Genomic DNA, 24,135 nt, shown 5'->3' with positions numbered 1-24,135 from the left:
CTTTCTGAAAATAACACTAGGATCTTCATTCCTTTGAAAGCCAACTGCACATCCTCATACTGGTGACCCAGAATTGACATTGCCATCTAGCGTCCACCTACCAGCAGTTACTTGAGACCCATAGACGGACAGACTAGTCCTCAGTTTAATATTCTTATTCAGCCCAGCAACAACAGCATTCACAGTGATGTCTTAAAGAAGCAAAATTTACACATTGAATTGAACCACACAAAATTGCAATTTTCCCCAACTCTGTCGCTGGAAGGGTCTAAAAGCAACCCCACTAGCAACGAGCAAGCTTACACCCAAAAGGTGGTTTCTAACAACCACTGGTTGTTCCTTCCTTAGAAGGAACCAGGGCTTCTTGAAGATTCAGCTGACTCCAGAGCTGGAGCAGAGAAAGTTTAAGATGGAGCCTGGAATGTTTTCTAATGCCAGAAAATAAGAAAGTACTCAAAAAATAATGGAGACAATTCCAAAATGCATGGGAGGCAACCTGAAGGGGTTTTCCACACCAAATCTGAGACACTTTGAGCATCAATATGAGTAATAGTAGTACTGGGTTATAATCCAGTGAATAAAATAATCCATGAGCCCCTGGATCCATGGATCAGGAAGGAAGGAAGGAGGAAGGAAAGCTTTTCCTTACAGTAGACAGAAGTAAAGAGGGATGGTTAGAGTTGGGCAGGGGGGAGATCACCATTTTGCAACCATCGAAGAATAACCATTATCGGGCACGATTCATTGAGAGGATACTGAAACCAACAGCTGAAAGTTTGAAGAGGAACAGGATAGACTAATAGTCTCAAACATCCCCTCTCCCCTCAGATCCTATATTCATTATAAACAAAATATATATTAACATTAAAGCAGAGAAACCTGGCAAGTTAACATCAGCAACAAGGGGACCAACTGGCATCATGTGCTTCTGGATGTGGCACAGTGGGAAGGACACAGATCACCTCTGCTGTGTTCCTGCGATAAATGCATAAGCGGACTCTAATCCTGAGGACACGTGAGACACACTAAATTGAGAACATTCTGCAAACCACTACTTTGTATTCTTCAGAAATGTCAATGACATGAAGACTAAGAATGGCTGAAGCATTTTTCCAGATAAAAGGAGACATGACCATCAAATGCAATGTTTCATCCTAGACATGGATCAGATTTAAAACAAAAAAACAAACAATAAGCTACCATAAAAGAATTACTGGGATACTTGGCAAAATTCAAACATCGAGTCTATATTAGATCACAGTATTCTATCAATGTTAATTTTCTGAGTTTGATATCTGTACTGTGGTCATATCTCAGAAGGTCCATGTTGTCAGGAAATACAACACACTTAAGTCTTTAGAGGTGATAGGACATTATTTATACGTCTAACTCTCAAATGGTTCAGGGAGGAAAATAGTAAATATGTGTGAACAGACATATAAAATATATCTACAGAGAGATGGGGAGTAAACTGGGGGTCAGAAAACAAATGGGACAAAATAGTAATAATTGGTGAATCTTAGTGAAATGTATTATTTCTGCAATTTTTGAAGTTTGAAATTATTTCAAAAGTTAAAATATTTTAAAAATAAATTTCAACTTTCCTGTTCTAAATGTATCCGAGGAGTGATTATTACTAATTAAATGTATTGTTATTTAATGCATCAATAAGAAGTACTGTATTATACCACAAAAATTATTTTTGATAACACTATTTCAATATAATTGGTTTCCTTTGTAATCCTATGTATTGTGTTTTATGCATCTAGAAATAACTTCACAGACTTCACTAAACCACCGGGGGGGGGGGGGTCCATGGCATACAAATGTTAAGAAGCTCTGCTCTAAAATCAAACAGCTGTGTAGGTTATCTGCTAAGGCTAAGTAACCTCCTGAGGAGGTAGTTTTGTACAGAAGCAGCATATTGCCCCTTGAAAGGTGCTTGGAGACTGTCACAAGGCAGTTTCGGCAGATCTGTAAAAACTAGATGGACACCCCTCCTATCTCTTCACTCACAACTTCTTAGTAAGTAAAAAATCTGAGAAGCCTAACTAAATGGGGGGCGGGGGGAGGGTGACGGGGTGGCAGGGTGGGAGAGGAGATGAGAACAACTAAAATGGAGTTGCTTACTGGTCTGATGAGATGGGGCCTCAGAACTGAAACTAAATTAAATATTTTTTTAATGTTTAATTAAAGATGTGCTTTTTGTTTTTTGTTTTTCTAAAGGAATTCAACCTCTTTGATTAGGTTTATTGCTAGGCATCTTATTGTTTTGGGTGTAATTATAAGTGGGATTGACTAATTTCTCTTTCTGCTGCTTCATTACTGGTGTATAGAAATACACCAGATTTCTGTATGTTGATTTTGTTTCCTGTGACTTTACTGAACTCATGTATCAGTTCTAACAATTTTTTGGTGGAGTCCTTTGGGTTTTCTATATAGAGTAGCATGTTGTTTGCAAACAGTGAAAGCTTGACTTCTTCCTTGCCAGATAAACCTAATCAAAGAGGTGAAAGACATAAAAGAACATAAAGCCCTCAATCAGAATGGCTTTCCCGTGTAAAGATAGTCTTACTCCAAAGGTGTGAAGGACCCTGAAGAGCACTTTGAGAACTCTGACAAGATGGCACATACAGCTGGGCATGCTGACCTGTGCCCTTCTGACCTGTGCTCGGTCTCCTTGTTTGCACACCATCTGCCACTACACAAACTTTACATCCTATGACTGCCTACTGGCACCTTGTTATCAATTTCGTCACCACTCCAAGGGGAGCCACTCTGATAAACAATGCCAGTCAATGCCTTGATCACAAAAAGGGCTCAGGCTTAGCATGTAATGGGAAGCTATCTGGAAGGCTTAATGCAGGAGAATGAGTGGATCTAATTCACGTCTTATTTTTTTTTTTTAATCACTCTGGCTGCTGTGAAGGCATACAACTGGAGAGACAAGTAAGGAGCTCGCTGTGGTGTCTGAGATGATGGAGATGTGATACGGAAGCTTTCTGGATCCAGCAAGATGCTGAACGTGGCTTCTAGTGAATCCCTCCCACTACAAACATTTAGAAATGTCTACTGAAATATAATACAAGCTTTTTTTTTTTTTAATTTTATTTATTTGAGAGAGAGAGAATGAGAGAGAGAGAGCATGAGGAGGGGAGGGTCAGAGGGAGAAGCAGACTCCCCGCCGAGCAGGGAGCCTGATGTGGGACTCGATCCCGGGACTCCAGGATCATGACCTGAGCCGAAGGCAGTCGCTTAACCAACTGAGCCACCCAGGCGCCCAATACAAGCTATTTTAAAACATAGCCAAGTTCTAAAGAGAATGGGAAGAAGAAATAAAGGACAGTCCTCAGGTGACAGATTGAAAACAGAACCTTCAGCAGAAGCAGTGAGCACGGGGCAACTAATGTAAAATGCCTACAAGCTCCTTGGATGGGATTTTGCCACTTGTTCAGTGTAAGAGATGTGGTTTTGGGTCTCACATTCAATGGGAATTAAATTTGAGATACCTATATAAAGGCAAGGCCCTGGAAAGTTTGCCCTCTAAGAGAATCTAGAAAACTCTGCCCACCAGCCCACAAAAGCAATGAGAAAAGCCTGTTTCTGCTTGGGGCTTTGGATGAGAAATCAACCCTGACTATTCCATCTACAGATGTGTCTGAATTTATACTCTCTATGTGACACAGAAATCCCAAACCAGGGAATGAATATCAAACTAGTCCAGTAACAGTGAAACCCCTGGTGTATCCAAGAGAAGTAAACACAAAGGCTGCTCTGTGAGGACAGATTTACAATCCAGGGTACTTGGGACTCCCACAGAAAACAACCTGTTCAGCTAAAGACAAATTCACAGTAAAAATACATAACTCATGTTAACCCACAATCTAATATAAGAGAGTCAATGCCGCCCCAAACAGTAACTAACACCTCAATAAACTGAAATAATAGAAGACACTGAAAGAGGGGCACCTGGGTGGCTCAGTCGGTTAAGCGGCTGCCTTTGGCTCAGGTCATGATCCCAGAGTCCTGGGATCGAGCCCCGCATCGGGCTCCTTGCTCACGGGGGAGCCTGCTTCTCCCTCTCCCTCTGTCTGCCGCTCTGCCTACTTACACTCTCTCTCTCTCTCTCTCTGTTAAATAAATAAATAAATAAAATCTTAAAAAAAAAAAAAAAGAAGACACTGAAAGAGACTTTAAAATTATTTTAAAAACGACAGCAAGAACAGAGCCGAGATGAAAGAACAAGACAGTATGAGAAAGAGATGATGGCAGCCAGGGGGACGTGGTTACAGTGCAGATAGTGAGGCAAACGGGCTCAGGCTGTATTTGAAGGGACAGCTTGCAGGAACTGCAGATTGGCTGAATGTGGAAGGAAGAAAGAACAAGAGTTCCTAGCCGTTAGCTTAAGCAACTAGGTGGGTGCTGTGCCATTTACCGAGACGGAAAGGCTAAAGGAAGAAGAGCTTAGTGGAGGAAGGGTGGGCTCAACATGCTGAGTTTGGGACATCAATTAGACATCCGAGCAGAGACAACAAGTAGGAGGTTGAGTATTTAAATCTAGAGCTTGGGTTAGAATGTAGGATTAGAGGTATCACTTTAGGCTTCAATAGCATATAGATGATATTTTAAACCTTGTAAGTTACTATCTATTCATTCTTCAAGATGTAACTTCAGAGTCACCTCCATGGAGCCTTACATGACTTCTTAAGCAGAGTGAAGGGCTCTCAGAGTAACCCGTATCTCTCTCATACATTGTGTGATTTTGTTTATTTACCTGTCTCCCCACCATCCCTAACAGTGCCTGGCACGCGACCAGGAGCCAACATGTTTATTCTGTTCCTGAATGGATGACTATTCTAAGGTTCTAAGTGCTAGCCCCTGGCGCAGTATCCTAGAAAGGGTGGACGGGCACTCCAAAATATTTACTGAATGAATAAATGAGATAACCTTCTGAGCAGCTAGACTTTGACTGCTTTCACTCAGAGCCAAAGATGTAAAATACTGGACACACTCATCGAGCTCCGTTTGAGGTAAAGAAGCCAGCAGCTGTCTGAGCTCTTCTTCAGTGGAAGAATCCTGTAATGAAAGGAAAGGAAATTTTTCATAACTAAGCTCAACAACTGAATACAACAAAAGTACCCAAAGAATCAAAGCCAAAACAAAAGAGCAGAGACAAATTAGTGCTTTTAGTCTTGAAAACTGTTGCCCACCTAAGGACATAGAGAATCAATTATGAGTTCTGTACTTCTGTGTCTGCTACCTCAGTCTGAAAGCCCTATTGCAAAGTTTAGCTCTTGACTCAAAATGGATTATTACACTCTAACTAAACCTTGCTTCTATAAATCCAGAACTCATTACTGATTTTCTCTAATAACTTACATCTAGCATATTCATTTTTCTATTTTTCAATAACTGATTGCAAGTTTTCAGATTTTCATTTTCTAGGAAAGCCTTGGAAAGGTGCTGAAGAAGCACACTCTAATACCTATTAGTGGTTAGTAATTAACATCTATGTGGAGTAATACATTAATATCTATATGTAGTGTTTAATAAAAACCTATGCAGAGTGATATGTTAATATCTACACATAGTGGTTCTCCAGGAGCTTTTTTGCACCCCAGGAAACACTCAGCAGTATCTGGAGATAGTTGTGGTTGTTACAACTGAGGGGACTGCTACTGGCATCCAGTGAGTAGACCAGGGATGCTGCTAGACATCCTACAATGTACGGAACAACCTTCCACAACAAAGAATTATTTGGCCCAAAATGTCAGTAGTGTTGAGAAAAACAGATCTACAGCAATATTAGAACTAGGGCCTAATTCATCGATGTTGATTGGCTATGAAGTTACCTTCTGGTATATAAAGACTCACAATGCCCAAAAGGGGAAAATAACACAAGAGAAACAACATCTCCTGATAAATCAAGAAATCTTTGTATAGGAACTACAATTTCAGGTTTACATCTAGTTTACCTGCTTGTGAAAAGTAGCCAACAGACTGCTTTTTGAATGGTTACTTTGCACCCAAAGTGAAGATGATATATTAATCTATTTTTCACTCACTGGACTATTTTATTTACTTACTTCTTTTAAAGATGGCAAAGGAGGTGGTGGAAGAAAAAAGCGAAGATCACTCTCTTTGCTTCGTGCCAAACCAATAAGAGTTCTCAGATCACAGGCTTGAGCAATTATCCTATACTGGTAATCTATTGTAAAAGTATGTTATTAGCACCCAAATTAGCTTATAGTTGTTTCAAGAATTAAATGAACATTTAATTTTTAAATTATAAGTTTGTGATTCAAAATTTCCCACGTCTCTTTTCATAATCACAACTGCATTTACACTACTGGTAAGCCAGATATCAACATTTCCACGCCTGATCTCATAATTCTCAACATATATGTAAGCATATCATGGTCTAACGAACCTTTTGAAGAACTGAACTTCAAATGTGAAAATTGATAGGTCAGAACCAATTTAACTTCTCCTTTTCTTTGTAATAATTCTAGCGTTTAAAAACTGTTTTGATCACTACTTAAAAAAACCTGAGGTTGCACTGAGATCTACTGTCCCTGGTATGGTGTGGTGCTTTGCATCTCTTGATGTCCATGAATAATGTGAGGTTTCAGATGGTGGTACTTTGTTTGAGCCTTCATGATTTAACCAGTCCAGCCTTTATGTATTGCTCTGAATGACTGTGTCCCCCCCTACTCATGTTGAAACAGAATTCCCAATGTCATGGTATTTGGAGGTGGGAACTTCTGGAAGCCCCCATGACTGGGATTACTGTCCTTATAAAAGAGACCCAGAGAGATCCCTTGCCCCCTCTGCCACGTGAGGACACATAGTAAAAAGCCGGTCATGTATGAACCAGGAAACAGGTCCTCACCAGACATCAAGGTGGTGATGGCACTATGATCTTGGATTTCCCAGCCTACAGAACCGTAAGAAATAAATTTCTAGGGACGCCTGGGTGGCTCAGTTGGTTAAGCGTCTGCCTTCAGCTCAGGTCATGATCCCAGGGTCCTGGGATCGAGTCCCACATGGGGCTCCTTGCTCGGCGGGGAGCCTGCTTTCCCTCTGCCTGCCTCTGTCTCTCTCTCTCTGACAAATAAATAAAGTCTTAAAAAAAGAAAAAAGAAATTTCTTTTGTTTATAAGCCACCCAGTCTACAGTTTTGTGTTATAGCAGCCCAAATAGACTAAGCTATGTCTATGTATCGAAAACAAAATTAGAACCACTGAAGCAGGCATTATTTTTAATAATGGCAGTTCATGACCTGGGTGAGTTCTTTAAGATCAAGTGGGGAACTTTCCCAAAATCTATGTGCCTGGGCTCCCACTCTGATTTTTCTGATATAGTAAATCTGAAATGGAGTCCTGGAAGGTAGATTTTTTTTTTTAAGATTTTATTTATTTTGAGAGACAGAGAGAGAGAGAGAGAGAATGTGTGTGCACAAGTCGGGGGGGTGGGCAGAGGGAGAAGCAGACTCCCCACTGAGCAGGGAGCCCTATGCAGGGACTCGATCCCAGGACCCTGAGATCATGACCTGAGTTGAAGGCAGACGCTTAACTAACTGAGCCACCGAGGCGCCCCTGGAATGTAGGGTTTTTTTTTTTTTTTAAAGATTTTATTTTTTTGACAGAGAGAGACACAGGAAGAGAGGGAACACAAGCAGGGGGAGTGGGAGAGGGAGAGAGAAAAGCAGGCTTCCTGCTGAGCAGGGAGCCCGATGCGGGGCTCGATCCCAGGACACTGGGATTATGACCTGAGCCGAAGGCAGACGCTTAACGACTGAGCCACCCAGGCGCCCCTGGAAGGTAGATTTTTAAAAATATTTTTATTCTAAGTCTTCACCCACAGTGAACAAGCTTATAAGTTATATATAGCCACCAATCAATCAACTTGTATGGAGGCAAAGATCTTATTCTGATACTTTTCTCTAAAACTATTCTTTTTTGTTTACCCCATTTTATAAGATGACTACTGATAAAGTATATTTTAGTCCCTGTACTATAATCAGAGCAGATCTGAACTCTTGCTCATGTACTTTTACTGTAGAACTTGCAATTTTTAAATACAATTAAATATTTTAAATTTTCCTTTAAAAACAATAAACACACAAATCAGGTACACTTGACTCATTATTAGTATTAGAGCCAAGTAAATTGTCAAAGTGAAAACAAGTATAACTGTATGGTGCAGCAAGTAATTAAAATATATTTCGTGGGGCGCCTGGGTGGCTCAGTTGGTTAAGTGTCTGCCTTCGGCTCAGGTCATGATCTCAGGGTCCTGGGATCGAGTCCCACATCGGGCTCTCTGCTCTGCGGAGAGCCTATTTCTCCCTCTCCCCCTGCTCTTCTCTCTCTCTCTCTCTCTCTGTCAAATAAATAAATAAAATCTTTAAAAAAAAAATAAAGTAAAATAAAAAATAAAATATATTTCGTTAAATAGGAACCAAAAGAAAATGCAAATATAATATTAGGCTATCACTATCAGCACCAAGAGTTTCTCTCATCAAGTAAACTTCGTTCTGGTAGAAAGTTACACAAATACATCTTCCTCAGTTTTGAGCCTGTTCTTATCAAACACATCTGGATACCAGGCCAGCAGTTTTCTACTTTCTCTATCACTGGAGTTTCTTTTTTAAAATTTTAATATTCAGATTCCCTGAATTATTTTCCTTCCCTGACAGCTCCTCTCCTTCCCCTGATACCAGCGGTCGGAGCACGCCGGCAGAGTGGCAGGTGCTCGGAGGCCACGTTACCGTGCCAGTGATGGCTCTCTGACATGTCCTGCACGGCCTGCAGTCGCGCCGCTCTGTCCCCCGACTGGCTCTTCCTCAGGAGCAGCCACGTAGCACACTCGTGATCCTCGACATCAACTGTACTGAAGGTGTCTTTGTGGAAAGAGAAAAGAACAAGACAACAGAAACAGTGCCAACAGTTAAAACATGTTACCCGGGCGCCTGGGTGGCTCAGTTGGTTAAGCGACTGCCTTCGGCTCAGGTCATGATCCTGGAGTCCCTGGATCGAGTCCCACATCAGGCTCCCTGCTCGGCAGGGAGTCTGCTTCTCTCTCTGACCCTCCCCCCTCTCATGTGCTCTCTCTCATTCTCTCTCTCTCAAATAAGTAAATAAAATCTTTAAAAAAAATAAAATAAAATAAAAAAATAAAACATGTTACCCTTTCATTTATTTAAGATGGTAATTATTTTTTTTTAAAGATTTTATTTGTCAGAGAGAGAGAGCACAAGCAGGGGGAGCGGCAGGCAGAGGGAGAAATAGGCTCCCCGCGGAGCAGGGAGCCCGAAGTGGGGCTCAATCCCAGGACCCTGGGGTCATGACCTGAGCTGAAGGCAGACGCCTTACCGACTGAGCCACCCAGGCGCCCCAAGATGGAAATTTATAAGTACTTGAAATCTACAATAAGAGACTGAAATCCATTTCCGGGTATTGATAATGACTGGTAGGTTTGTTCTTAGTTCTGTCATATTATTTTGTTAGTATTTATTATGTATGTTATCATGTGCTTTTGTTTTATATACTACGTTGCTTTCACAACCTGGTCTCTTATTTGTTGTTGCTCTTTTTCCCTAAAAAACTTTTCACGATGAAAAATATCAAACATATGGAAGAATTAAAAGAATACCTTAACATCCACATGTTTACAGCTATATTTAATAAATTTTATTTTTCCATATTTGCTTAATCTATATGGATGTGTATTTTTTTTCTAAACCATGTGAAAGGAAGTTGCAGATGTAACATTTGACCCTTTCTTAGTCAACCTGCATCTCCTAAGAATAAGCCTGCATTCTCCTATATACTCACAATGCCATTATAACACCCAAGAACACTAACAAAAATCTTCCATAAACCATCTAAAATCCAGTCTAACTCCATATTCAAATTTCTCCAAGTGTTCAAAAAATACCTTCAGAGCCGTTCGTTAAAACCAGGACTTGATTCTCTTTAGTATCTTTTAATTCTTAAAAATTTTCTCACCTCTCTTTTTCATGATGGTAACTTTTTAAAGAGATCAAGTAAGCTCTTTCATAGCTAGCTCTATATTGTAGATTTGTTTGATTGTAAAATCTACATTATTGATGCAATATTCTCATTATGAGAAAGCATGGGAGTGATTTTCTAACAAATTTAAAATTTTAAAACACTCATCAACAGAAAACGGTATATTTAATCTCAATATTTATTATTATATTATCTAACAACAATACATCCACAAAGTGGAAGGAAGAAGACTGTCCAAGGCATCAAAATTAAAAGCACCCTTAAAATTAAATATAGCCCAAGAGAATAATGTCACTTAATTTTCCATAGCTATAATTAATGTCAGTATAAGAAATGGGGAAAAAAGATCTCAAGTTGATCATCAAATGACTTTCAGATCATTGATAAAGACTCCAAGTTAAATATTTGATACTTACCAGCAAATGGGCCCCACAGTATCTTGGCTGATGTTGCCAATACTTTTCTTACTGCTTTGTGAAGCTCTTTTCTTGCCTGGTAGGTGATTCCTAAGATGATTACAAACTTAGATAAAACCAAGTATATATTCTTAATGCTACACTCCACTACTTTAAAGAAAAATGTATAAACTAAATTTTTTCAAAAAATATAAAATAGCATTTTTTTCTTTTAGTGTCACTATCAAAACAACTAAAACCATTATGTGAACACAGAGCTCTAGATCCCAAAATAAGATTGCTCTCCAAGTCAGGAAAAAAGTAAAAAACTAAACAAAAACAAAAACACTAACTAAAGCTAACAAAATCCTCATATGCAACATAGGATTAGCTACATTCAGGAAAATGTCCCAGAACAACAGCCCTTCTCAAACTGAAATTTGGAGATGCCTTACTATGGAGATGAAGCTTTGCTATATGGATAAATTGTAAACTATAAAAATCATCTGTATAATTGAAACTGTAATGCCAACAGGACAGATGGTGATTTACACAGCAGTAGAAAGGGAAGAGTAGAATCCGCCTCACTCAGAGAACATAACGTTGTAACAGACAAGGTTAGTCTGGCCGACGGTGCAGGAACAGGCAGCTGGAAGTCAAGGCAGCGCCTCACCAGGCTACCCAAGCCCTGATGAAAAGATACGCCTCTGCTCTAAAAGTTCACGTTCATCAAGCAACTGTCTGGTTACTAATTAGGTTTCCCTGTGACCTAAATACAGAGAAGAGGAATGTTCTGACTCGTAAAGACAGGTTTTCTAGCCTCTGTGAGAGATTTTTTTCCCTCTTTAGTAAGTTAGTATTCAGATTTATGAATCCATGTCATGATTTTAGTTTGCATGAATAAATCCCTTGAAGCAAGAATATATCTAAGCTAAGTGACAAAATCATGTTTTTATACTTGCTAAACTGAGGGCCAGCCTCTGAATTGACCTCCACTAAGGTGTGGAATTCCAAGTTTAGACTAAAATAGCCAGCTAGTCTTCACTTCACTTAGTTACAGGAGAGTTGCAAACCTGAATTAAACATGGAAGTCCAAAACTTGGTCTTCAATTACTTCTTTAGGAACTTGGTTCTCACAGGATTTGCTGACTCTTAGAATGAGCTGAACCTACCTTGTTAATATTGTGTTTTAAATACTCATTTTAAAATTTAATAACTAGCTTCCATTTTTCACAGAAATGGGATTACTTTACCATAAACTTACCATAATTTTCTCTTTTATCTAAAGAAACCGTGTTCACATATATATATGACTTCATTTTTTCTCTTTCTACTACTTGAGTATCTAACGTCAAAGATTTCTTCAGGGCCAGAACTTCATATGTAAGAAATAAAGAACCGCTGAAAAAGAAAAAAAAAATTCATCATGAATAAGTGATCTAAAGGTTAACACAAGAGCCACTTTTTTTTTTTTTTACATGACAGAATAACAGAATTATATTGGTTATGGAGCTCATCAGATTCCTGAGTATCACATAAACTGAATGGCTCAACCTGAACAACAGCTGAGCTCTTGAGCCTACGGATTGAGAATAATATTTCCTACAAGTGGTGAAAAAAGGTTAAGGGCAGAATTTCCCAAAAAAAGGATGGCAAAAATAAGTGCTTAGTAAACACTGAACGAAATAAAATGTTTTCTGAACGAAAAGTTTCATATACACTAGTGATTTGCACCCCATAACAAACAGAAATTTCCTCAACATATACCCTGTTGATTGAGCCACACTTTTATATTAAGCTTTTTGTTGTAGAATTGTCCTTCTTATTAAGAAACATAATATATACACAGTAATGTGGATATAACATATACTATATTTATATACATATGTATAAATGCATGTACACACATTTTTGTTTAATGAACAGTAATAATTACAATATCCAAGCAAAAAACAGAACATTAACAGTACCCCCAGAAGCCCAGAGTGTGTCCCTTCCTGATCTTGACCCACTCTCTCATCTCTATAGCTAATTATTATTTTGACTTTTATTACAATAATGTCCTTGGTTCTCTTTATAGTTTGCCACCTATACATGCATCCTTAAACAACAGAGCTTAGTTTTGTCTATGGACTTCATCAGGATGGAATCACACTGTATGTATTCTTTTGCTCAGCTTCTTGTTTGTGACATTTGTTCACAGTGCTGCATGTATCAGTAGTTCATACGTTTGTATTTTCATATGGTATGTGACTCAGCGATTGGATGGATATACCACAACTTACCCATTCTACCACAGATGGGTATTCAGGGAATTTCTAGTCTGAGTCTATTACAAACAATCCTGTTACACACCTTATACATCTACACTGTACACATGTGTATATGTTCCTCTAGGATACTCATCTAAGAAGGAGAATTACAGACTTTCTGACAGTATACATACTATTCAACTTTATTAGATACTGCCAAACTGTTTAGCCAATTTGTACTCCCATCACCAGCATATCTCTCCTAAGAGCTATGCATAAAGTCAATTTTTAGATGTGAAATACAATGTTCTTTGTTATGTACCCAAAATGAAGGGGTTTTTTCCTCAACAGACTGACCTACACACTCCCTAAATCCAGACACAAAGGCTGCACTGTCTAGATTCAGGGCTTAGTAAAATCAGTTATATAAGCATTCTCCTGACCTTTGATTTACATCCCAAAGTTAAAGCAGGTAAGACAGAAGGGCCAGACAATGGCCAGCACCAGAGAAACAGAATCCTCTCCTCTCTTAGAGTACTATCTGAGCACCCAGAAAGAGCAAATGCATTCAATATTTTTATTGTGCTTTGCATGAAAGACAAAATTCTTTACTAGAAATTATGTGATTAATTTTCACTATACTCCTGAACATAACCGTGAAATAGACAAAGTACATGACTATATATTTTGCCTGGAATGATCCAAAGGGAAAAGTCATCTATGTTTTGTCTTACATTAATGTCATGGAGAAATGTATGTATTTGAATAAAATGCCAAATCCATCTCCTTTATCATTTCAGCATCTAAGAGTTATATATGTATGTGTGTATAGATAAATGATCTCATATGTATAATAGTAAAAAAGAGTTTTAACAAAAACAGAATAGTATTAGACATATATTAACATATATACCCCCCCTTCCAAAAAAAAGGGAAGAAAGTCACTCCATTTATTAAGCATGCGCCTCTGAAGAGCATGAGATGGAAGATGTCAATCTGGTTTTCTCAGTCAGCCTCCATTTCCTTTCACGAGCGCTGTATGGTGATTTAAGGGGTTTTCAAAAATAATTTTGGCTACAGTCAATTTTTACCTTTCTGACCACTTTAGAATCACAAGATGTGATTTTAATATGTGAAGCTAATTAGTGAGCACCTGCTCTGTATGGGTCAAGCGCTTTTCTCAGAGCAACAGTGCCTGGCGGGTAGAATCCCCATTGTACCCTTGGACCTAAGATAAGACACTTCTCAGATAGTAAAGTAACTGGATCGAGACAACACTGAAGTGGTAAAACCAGTGATTAATCCACCTGTCTAATTCCAAAATCTATACCTAATTGCCACCCCATTCTACTGTAAATCACTTCCATTGGGATTTCAAATAGTAGTATAAAGAAGCCAATTAATATTTCATAGTTGACACTTACCCTAAAATAAGTGATCCAGTAAACTTTATTATATTTCCTTCAAAAAGAAAGGAAAAAAGTCAATGTGATGAGTTTCATTTTTTAAAATGTGACAGGAAATAGGCAACAGTGTCTCTACCTATATTATATAATTGGATAAGAAGTTACTGATATTTTTCCATGATTATGATCAATTACTTTCCAAAAGGCTTCCTATCCCCAGATGTAGACAAACGAAACAATAAGCACTGGGTATAAAAATATACTCTGTATTTCATACTCATTCTCACTTCCTACTATTCTCCCTTTCTTGTATCTCTTATTCTGTCATCCCCAGCAAACCAGTAGAGACCCCGGTGTTACTGCACCTGGGACGTTGCCAGGCCTGCAGTGCTTCCACTGAATGAGACAGCCATGAAGCTAACTTGCCTTCTGACTCCTTCTAGTTCACAGCCAGTTAAATAAGGGACTGGGGAGAATTCTCTCCATCACTACTAAGATGATACTGGGGGGGGGGGGGGGGGGGGATCATATTTGTGAAGCAGGGACACAAAACGACTTTTCCCAAAGTAATTATGTTATAGTTGGTGGTTAAGTGCCATATGTATATAGCCCCATTAAAAATACTGGTTACAGGGGCACCTGGGTGGCTCAGTCCGTTGAGCGTCTGCCTTCGGCTCAGGTCATGATCCCAGGGTCCTGGGATTGAGCCCCGCATCGGGCTCCCTGCTCCGCGGGAAGCCTGTTTCTCCCTCTCCCACTCCCCCTGCTTGTGTTCCCTCTCTCGCTGTCTCTCTCTCTGTCAAATAAATAAATAAAATCTTTAAGAAAAAAAAATACTGGTTACATTCTACCAGTTTACTTATAAATTTGTTTGGAACTTAGAAAACTTTTTTAATATAAAAAAAATCTCCTAGTGGAAGACACATCTAGCTGCCTATTTGATCCACATAAGCCCCTTAATCCTTACTAACACAACCTAATTACTATCTAAAAATATTCAAATTCCTTACTCTTACAGCTAGGGCTAGCCATGCAACACAGTTGTAGCCCATCAGCTATAGATGGAAGTCGGTAAGTAGAGATCCCTCCCCAAATAAAAAGACACAGCTTCATAAGATGACTTTTGACCTTTCTGCCTTCTTGATGTCTAGAGATTCAGCAACCGTGTTGTGACCATGAGGACAATAAAGTTAATGGAGCAGGAAGACAGGAGGACTGCTAATCTGTGGTTCCTGCTCTAAATTGTCTCTCTTGACTCCCTGTTATATAAGAAAAATGAAAACTTTACTAATTTAAGCCATATGCAGTGAACATGCACTGAACACAACCTTTACGGATACATTACCCATAATCGTCAGGTATTGCTACCTGCCTGCAAAACTTACATAACCTTTAATTCATTGGATGTGTAGAGGTTGCAGGTTGCTGTCAGAGTTTCAACTTAGGCTACTGAGAACACATTTATCCTCCCTACGGAGGGATAAGGAACTCAACTCGACTGACTTCTCTAGACATCAGGCAAGGGAGATGGACATTCCTCCCAAACTCCAAGACCTTAGTAGTGGTTCCAGAACTGGGAAGGGGACAGTTCCAGGAGGTCAGCAGGGATGAGATCAGAAGTTGTGACAGAGCTTCCTGACTGTGGGACTCCTCTAGGATTTTTTATTTTTTATTCTAAGATGGCTTCCTTCCCACCCACCCCCACCCCCTCGACCCCCGCCCAACCCTGTGGGCCCCGAGAGCAGCTTGTTTCCTTCTCTACTGCTACCAACTTGCTATGTTTCTTTTTCACTGGCTTTTCTCCTATCCTAAAGTAAATTCACTACTCTCCTATCCTAAAGTAAATTCACTACTCTTTGGTCTTTAGGAATGATGAGAGAGGAAAAGCTCCCTTCTCTGTCTCAACCCCTCTTTTTATATTTAAAATACAGAATCATAGAATTTTCTACATGAAAAGGAGCTATCCTAAAAAAAAAGATGTATCTTAAAGAACAAACAGAAGCTCCATGAAAACAGGGACTTTGTCTTAATCCATATGGTATCCTCAGGGCCTAGAATAGTACCTGGCACAATGAATGAAACATGATCTAGGCCTATCTTCTGTTTTACAAATAAAGATTAGTAATGAATAAGGTAAACAAAGATTTACAAATAAAGATAGTAGACCAGCACTAGATCCTAACCTCCCATAGGGCAAGCACAACATCTTTGCCCACTGCTGAATTCCCAGAACCTAATACATGTGCCTGGCACCTTATTTTGCACAAACTTAATAATGAATGAGAATGTAGTGATACTTGAGTTTGAAAGGATGAGCCTGAATCTGAGGGGACACAGAGGAGGGGAAAAGCTTCCCAAGAAAAAGGAGTATTGATGGCTCTGGCCTACAAATTTGGGGTGCACCAATGGTATAGAAAAGACAGAAACAAATCTGAGATTTATCATGGATTAAGTAAGTTTTTGTGGACCACCTGGAAAACTCAGCCACAATTCTATCAATGTTTCCTTTAGAAATACTGTTTAAACTGTACTCACTGATATCTCTCCAGTATGTGGTAGTTTTGGGTGGAGGAGTTAAGGTTCCTATTCTTCTCCAGCAGATGACACAATAAGCAGCCAGGGACATTCTGTGTATTTAGAACAATTAAAACAAATTTAACTTGACAGCTAATTAAAAACATTTAACTATAAGAATGCCACAATCACAGTGGATTGCCTATAGAGTTAGGTTTTTTTCAAGACCAGGAAAAAAACTTTTCCATTAAAAAAGAAATCCCATCCTTAAAAAAGACATACTAGAGGGGCGCCTGGGTGGCTCAGTCATTAAGCGTCTGCCTTCGGCTCAGGTCATGATCCCAGAGTCCTGGGATTGAGCCCCACATCGGGCTTCCTGCTCAGTGGGAAGCCTGCTTCTCCCTCTTCCACTCCCCCTGCTTCTCCCTCTCCCACTCCCCCTGCTTGTGTTCCCTCTCTTGCTGTGTCTCTCTCTGTCAAATAAATAAAATCTTTAAAAAAAAAAAAAGACATACTAGAATAGTATTTTGTTAGTACTTTATTCTTCTTCAAACTGAGTCCAACTGTGAACAATGATTATAAGGAAGCAGGAAAACACCAATTATTAATCAGAATGTCAATACATAAATTTTAAAATTTTTCAGTATCTTTTAAAATATATATATGTATACAAATAGGTGTTTATATTTACCTTTGATGACTGAAGGCTCTACAGAAATGAAAAGCGCTCAAAATGGAAGACATACTTAGAACCCATGGAAGTATTTAGCTCTCCTCTAGCTCCTTCAGGATGGTACCCAACATGGTTTAAAATCTTTGTTAACTGTTGGCATCCTTTTGGAGAAGAACTGTCGCTCAACTACTTCATCGACTGAGTAAAGATGACTGAAATATGATGCAATCGTTTCTAGAACAACTCAGTATTCTAGAATCATATCAGATTGTCTTTGGATAAGACTTTTTTCTTTCGTTTTTGCTATAAAGGAAAAGAAGAAAAGCACATTGAGGAATTCATGTGAGAAAAGGTCTTTTGGTTCAATATATAAAAAGTTCTAGCAGCTTTATAGGGATAAGGAGGAAATTACTTGCTGTAAATATCTAAAACATGTCTCTTAGAGATAACACAAAATAGGGGCACCTGGGTGGCTCAGTCAGTTAAATATCGACTCTTGATCTCAGCTCAGGTCTTGATCTCAGGGTTGGGAGTTCATGCCCAGCGTTGGGCTCCACATTGGGTATGGCGCCTACTTTAAAAAAAAAAAGAGAGAGAGAAATAACACAAAATAAAAAGCTTTTGCATTTTTTCTTGTAATTCCAGCACATCAATTGATAGCTAAGCAAACTGGTTTAGGCAAGAAGTAAACTTGTAAAGGTCACTATTTTAAAGGTCATTGTTTATTTTCTCACTTGTTTAATGGGTTGCTACTACTACTCCATGAGACATAAGGATACTGTAAAAAATGATATAAAGACTGCAATGAAGTAGATGCTCATGAAACTCGGGCAGAATGCAATGTAAACTAGAGTTTGTGTACAGATTTGCATTTTAATTACTACACGACAATTTAAGTAAAACAAAAATACAGAGCAAAAATACCTATTGCTTCTTTCAACCCTGACACTATGAAAGCAATCAACTGTAAAACATTATACAAATACTCTTTGCTATTACTTCTCTGGCCTAAAAAGCTTCACATTGTTAACTTAAACATCCTTCCCCCCGCCCCCCACCAGCCCAGGCAGGCTTCCCTTCTACTAAATCCTGGAATAAATCTAAGTCTACTGGAAATATGTCCTCATCTTATTTCCTTCTGGGTTTCCTCAGATGACATCACTGGCCCTTGCAGCTCTCTCCAGAATAAAATGCTCCATTTCTAACTCTCTAGCAATTCGGTCAGAGTCTTGATGGTTTCTCTGCTCTCCAGCCCCAACTAACCTCCCATCCCTTACTTGTCTGGGAGTGAGCAGCCAGTCTCATGGCTGTCCTTCCCTCCCACACATCACTCTCTGCCTCCTTCCTCAACAGTACTAGATCCCTCCTCTTTCTTTTTTTTTTTTTTTTTTAAGATTTATTTATTTATTTGAGAGAGAGAGAGAGAGAGAAACTCAAGCAGACTCTGCACTGAGCACAGAGCCTGATGTGGGCCTAATCCCATAACCCTGAGATCAGACCTGAGCAGAAACCAAGAGTCAGATGCTTCAACAGACTACACCACCTAGGTGCCCCTAGACCCCTCCTCTTTCTAGTAGCCCGCAACCCTAACCTGAAATATGCTTTCTTTGTTCCTACACATTGAAAGCCAAAATGGGGTGCAGGGGACGGGCCGGGGGAGGGGGTGGGGGAGAGTCGGGGAGTGGTTCAGGGAGAATAAAAGACAAATTGGGAGTGGGTTCTCAGAATCATTTCTGCTGTTCTTAATCAGTTCTCTCCTCATCCCCACAAGGACTGTTCTAAATGACCCACATACCCTTCTAAGCCTCCTTCCTACCTCTACCCTCTCAAATGATCTTGTCTCTTATTTGACTGAGAAAGTTAAAACTGTAAACTCCCTCAACTTCTGCCCCCTTACCTACAAGCAAGGATGTATCCAGGTATTGAGGGGCTTAACTTTTATTCAAGGGGGGGCTCTTTAAAAACAAACAAACACAAAATCACAAATACCAAATTAGGTACTAAAATAAAAGTTATTTAGGATGAGAAAAGATAACACAATAAATGACTGGAGTCAGAAATTTTGATACCTTTCTTCTGAGATTTTGTTAGCATGTCAGAAATACTTGTATAGAAATGTTTCTGGGGGCGCCTGGGTGGCTCAGTCGGTTAAGCGGCTGCCTTCGGCTCAGGTCATGATCCCAGGGTCCTGGGATCAAACCCCGCATCGGGCTCCCTGCTTAGCAGAGAGCCTGCTTCTCCCTTTCCCTCTGCCTGCCACTCTGCCTACTTGCGCTCTCTGTCAAATAAATAAATAAATAATATCTTAAAAAAAAAAAATGTTTCTGGATTACAATCTGGCATTCCCTCTCCCCCCAGGACATTACAACTCCTAGTAACTCATAGCACTCGAAGGGGCCCATGCAAGTAAGGCATCCAAAAGCATAAGGTTCATAACTCCCTGGTAAATCCATCTTGGCCTATAAGTGTCTATTCATCTATATTCATCTACAGTGCCTTTTCCAGATTCAAAATGGATCTTCTTCTGCATTGTTCTTCCCAGTTTCTGAGGAAAAGATCTTATTCCCTTTCCAAGGGGAAATCTTATTCTAGGTCTCATCTCTTTCACTTCCACAGGGACCTTGATTTATTAATTAGCTGCTTTTCTCTTCTTGATCCTCACTCCCTTTCTTTCAGCTTTCTATTCCTCCTCCCTAAATACTGGATTTCCAATGTTCTCCCAACAAAACACAAAAACAAAACAAAAAACAAATGACTAGGGGGGAAAAACCGTCTCTCGATCCAAGTGCCTCTTATCGCACCTTCCTTGCTAAGATTCGTTCTCCAGGGTCCTTCTCTAGCACTGACACAGCACTCCTGAAGGTCATCAGTGAGTGACATCTTTGTTCCTAAATCCACTTTTCAGGCATCATTTTGCTTTTTCTGAAACATTTCATTTCTCTCTCCTGCTCTAGCTACTATGACTCCCGGTCTTCTGGTTTTACTCTCACACTTCTGGCTGCTCCATCCCATTACTCATTCAACAAACATTTATTGAGCATCTCACCTATCATCTGTTGGGAATGTAAACCTGAGGTGTGAATAAGACAGCAGAGCCCCTGCCCTCACTGGGCTGCCAGGTGGCTCTGCTGTCTCCACCTGGCCCTTAAATATTAGTGTTCCAGGGGCTTCCATCTATGCTCCTCTTTTTCTCTCATGCTATATTCTCTGGCTGAGTAATTTCAGTTTTGTTTTGTTTCTTAAATTTCAGTTTTTTCCTCACAAAGCTCTACCATAAGCTTGTGATTCCCAAATTTCTATAACTAACCCAGGTCTGTCTGCTAAGCTGCAGGTGCATACATATTCAACTGCCTAATGCACACTTCCACTTTAAGTACCACAAACATCTAAAACCCAGAATGTCTAAAATCAAATAATCATATTCGTAAAACCAAATATCCTAAGACCATTTATTACCAGACCATAGTTTCCTCACTGATTAGAAGAGTTCTCCATACACCAAGGTCTAATAAAATATCCTAAGACCATTTATTACCAGACCATAGTTTCCTCACTGATTAGAAGAGTTCTCCATACACCAAGGTTCATTTCTGGACAATTTTGCTCCACTGATCTATTCGTCTAAACTTACATCAATGAAATAACATCTTTCTTAATTCCTGTATCTTTAAAATAAGTCTTGATAGCTTCTAGAGTGAGCCCTCCCATCCCCATTCTTTTTAGGACTGTCTTGGCTATTGGATTTTGATTGGCACTGAATTGAATTTACATATTAATTTGGGGAGAACTGATATTACATGGAGTCCCCCCATTCGTGAAAAGTTACATCTTCAAGTTTAGACCATTTGTAATTTTCTCACAAGGGTCACACACACTTTTCCTTTCTGTTTCTTCCTTTCATGGAAAATACATACGCAAATGTATAAAATGTAGAGAGAGGAATCAAGTGGATCTTATCAGCATCAAAAATCACCAACACGTGGCCAATCTTGTTTCATATAAACCTGTTCTATCCAATTGAACTTCGGCATGATAGACATTTCCTATATCTGCACTACCAGTGAGAAAATATGGAGTGTGACTAAGGAACTAAAATTTTTATCTTATTTAATTATTTTTAATTTAAATAGCCACATGTGGCTATTGTACTGAACAGTGTAAGCTATACCAAAAACCACATTCATTTTCCACCACCGCCATACCCCATTATTTTGAAGCAAATCTACAATGTCTTATCATTTAATCTGCAAATACTTTAGTATGTTTCCTTAAAAAAAAAATTAACCACCATATGTCAAAACAAATTCCTCACTATCATCTAATATCAAGAGTGTTTCAATTATTTAATAAACTTTTGTTTTGTTTAGTATTATTGGTTTACTACAATTAGGATCTAAACAAGGTCCACACATTGTATCTGATTGCTAACGTGCTTTTTTGTCACTTATTTCTACAATCACTGTTTTATTTAGATATTTCTCTTTTTGAATTTGTCTTGATAATATGTATTTTTCAAGAAAATAGGCACTTAAGTTTTCAAAATCATTAGCATAAAATTGTTCATGCTATTCTAGATCTTTTTCATGCCTAAAATTGTCTACTTTTTTTTTGTTGTTTTTGGCATTGCTTATTTGTACCTTTTGGGGGGGGGCAGTCTTGTAGAAGTTTATTAATTGAAAAATTTATTAATTTTTTAATTATCTATTGGTTTTGCTAATCATCTCTATTTTATTTCATATTTCTGCTCTTCACTATGTCCTTCTTTCTTTCTTTGGGTTCATTCTGTCCTTTTCCTAACTTCTTCAATAATGCTTAACTAATATATTAGGAGCATTTCTTGACCTTTCATAAACGAATTTAAGACTATAAATTCCCCTCGGGGCACCTAGGTGGCTCAGTTGGTTAAGCATCTGCCTTTGGCTCAGGTCATGATCCCAGGGTCCTGGGATCGAGTCCTGTGTCTGGCTCCCTGCTCAGCGGGGAGCCTGCTTCTCCCTCTCCCTCTGCTGCCCCCCCGCTTGTACTCACTTGCTCTGTCAAATAAACAGGTAAAATCTTAAAAAAAAAAAAAAAAAGATTATAAATTCCCCCTCTAAATTTTGCTTTATCTAAATTTCACAAGGCGTGATATTTCCACTATGATTTCCTCCAATCCATGGGTTGTTTAGGGTTGTTTTTAGTTTCCAAACATGAAATTTCTAAAGATTATCTTTTTATGGCACTATATAGCACAGATTCTTTGGAATTGTGGAGACTTGTTCTGCTAGCTGGTAATAATCAATAGTTATAAATGTATCACACAAATTTATTCTTAGTTAAAAGCAGAATTTAGTTATATCCATTATATCAAGTTTGATAAGCATGTTGTTAAAAGTTTCTATAGCCTTACTAATTCTTGTCTCTATGATCTACCAATACCTGAGACAGGTTTTTAATAATCTTCATAATGGCTTGTGTATTTGTCAACTTCCCCTATCCATTATTTCTTTAAATTATTTATTCATTCAACAAATACTTCTCTAAGTCCCTATGAACTGGGAAGTGTTCCAGGCACTGGACGTATAGCAATAAACATGAAAACTATGTCCTTGCCTTCATATATCTTACCCTCTAATGCAGAACTCCCCAACTGGTGAGCCAAATGAATACTATCATTTATCATGATGTGAAAAGGTGTCATTATGTACATGCAAATTCATGATTAGAACCTTACTACCCTATTCCTTCTATCGTCCTATATGTGCCCTCTTTATTAACATTTATTGCCTTAACTTCTATTTCATATGATATTAGTATGTCCTTACCAGTTTTCCTTTAACAAGTATTTAACTACCATATCTTTCCCCATCATGCTTATAATCTTTTGGTATTATTCATATTTAATTTCAAAATTGTTTTTTTAATAGAAGAATTTAATCCATTTACATTTATTGTATGTTGGACAGATCCAAGTTTTATTATCCTTTAACTGGTTTAAAGTTATACTATTTATTTCTATTCATTTAGAAAATAATTGCATTTTAAACATGCTATATAAAGTATAACTAAGCAATATTGTTATCCTCCCAAATGAGTCATTTTTAAAAGCAAATATTTACCAACATTTTTGCCAATTTCTTTCCCTACCATTGCTTCTTACATCTACAACCTCCTTCTGGGTTCAAATCATTCTTGATGAAGTTATATCTTTTGGTAGTTCTTTCATGAAGGCCTACATGTAGTTAGCACTCTCACTCTCAGCATGTCTGAATATGTTGCATTTCACCCTCTTTCTTAGAACACAGTTAGCTGGGTTTAGAATTCTAGATTAACAGATGGTTTCTTCCAGCACATCAATGATACTTCCACTGATATTTCATCTGATATTTCTTGTTGCTCATGAGAAATCCATTGCAAGTCTAATCTTTCTTTCTTTATAGGCAAAAACAATAAAGAGGTTAAGAATGTTCTTTGTAGAACCATGCTGCCTAGTGTCAAACCCAGTTCCACTAACAACCTGTACTGATTGTACCTTTTATAATGCTTTGACATTTTGGGGTCTTCAGGACCCAGGTTTGGCTAATTCCTAGAAATTGTAAACAACTTGCTTGTGAGCACATCTTCCATATGCAAACCAACTAATCCATAGTCCGCACTCCCAAACACCTCCTTTATCTAACCATTACACACCAAGCCAATATTCCTTTTGCCCTAAATCAATCCAGGACCAAGTATCAGATAATTAGGGACCACCCCTATAGCCCAGAGCCTACCAAAATTATTCAAACTAGCCAATCCTAAAATTGTTCAACTTGCCTATCCTGTCTCATCCATTCCTTCCAACAAATTCCATAACAAAGGCTCTGGCCAGTGGTTTCCCCT

At 38.7% G+C, this 24,135-nt stretch overlaps 1 protein-coding gene across 3 annotated transcripts in view; it reads right to left on the bottom strand.

Annotated features, from left to right (window-relative positions):
* The window catches only part of SERAC1 (serine active site containing 1), a 60,318-nt gene that overhangs the window by 25,305 nt on the left and 10,878 nt on the right, over positions 1 to 24,135 (bottom strand). The window contains exons 1-9 of one of the 3 annotated variants that reach the window (XM_032407563.1): positions 17,740 to 17,802; positions 17,293 to 17,577; positions 16,623 to 16,714; positions 14,106 to 14,142; positions 11,694 to 11,830; positions 10,451 to 10,540; positions 8,771 to 8,902; positions 6,087 to 6,208; positions 4,948 to 5,076 (exon numbers count right to left, since the gene is read on the bottom strand). In XM_032407563.1, the coding sequence (XP_032263454.1) occupies positions 4,948 to 5,076; positions 6,087 to 6,208; positions 8,771 to 8,902; positions 10,451 to 10,540; positions 11,694 to 11,830; positions 14,106 to 14,142; positions 16,623 to 16,714; positions 17,293 to 17,345 (792 nt within the window). In that variant the 5' untranslated portion in view covers positions 17,346 to 17,577; positions 17,740 to 17,802. The other 2 variants (XM_032407566.1, XM_032407564.1) reach the window with 2 other exon arrangements.

This window comes from Phoca vitulina, unplaced genomic scaffold, assembly GCF_004348235.1.
Source record: "Phoca vitulina isolate PV1807 unplaced genomic scaffold, GSC_HSeal_1.0 scaffold9, whole genome shotgun sequence".
Classification (NCBI taxonomy): domain Eukaryota; kingdom Metazoa; phylum Chordata; class Mammalia; order Carnivora; family Phocidae; genus Phoca; species Phoca vitulina.
The sequence above is the reverse complement of the archived record's forward strand: the minus strand, read 5'-3'. Positions and strand labels throughout refer to the sequence as shown.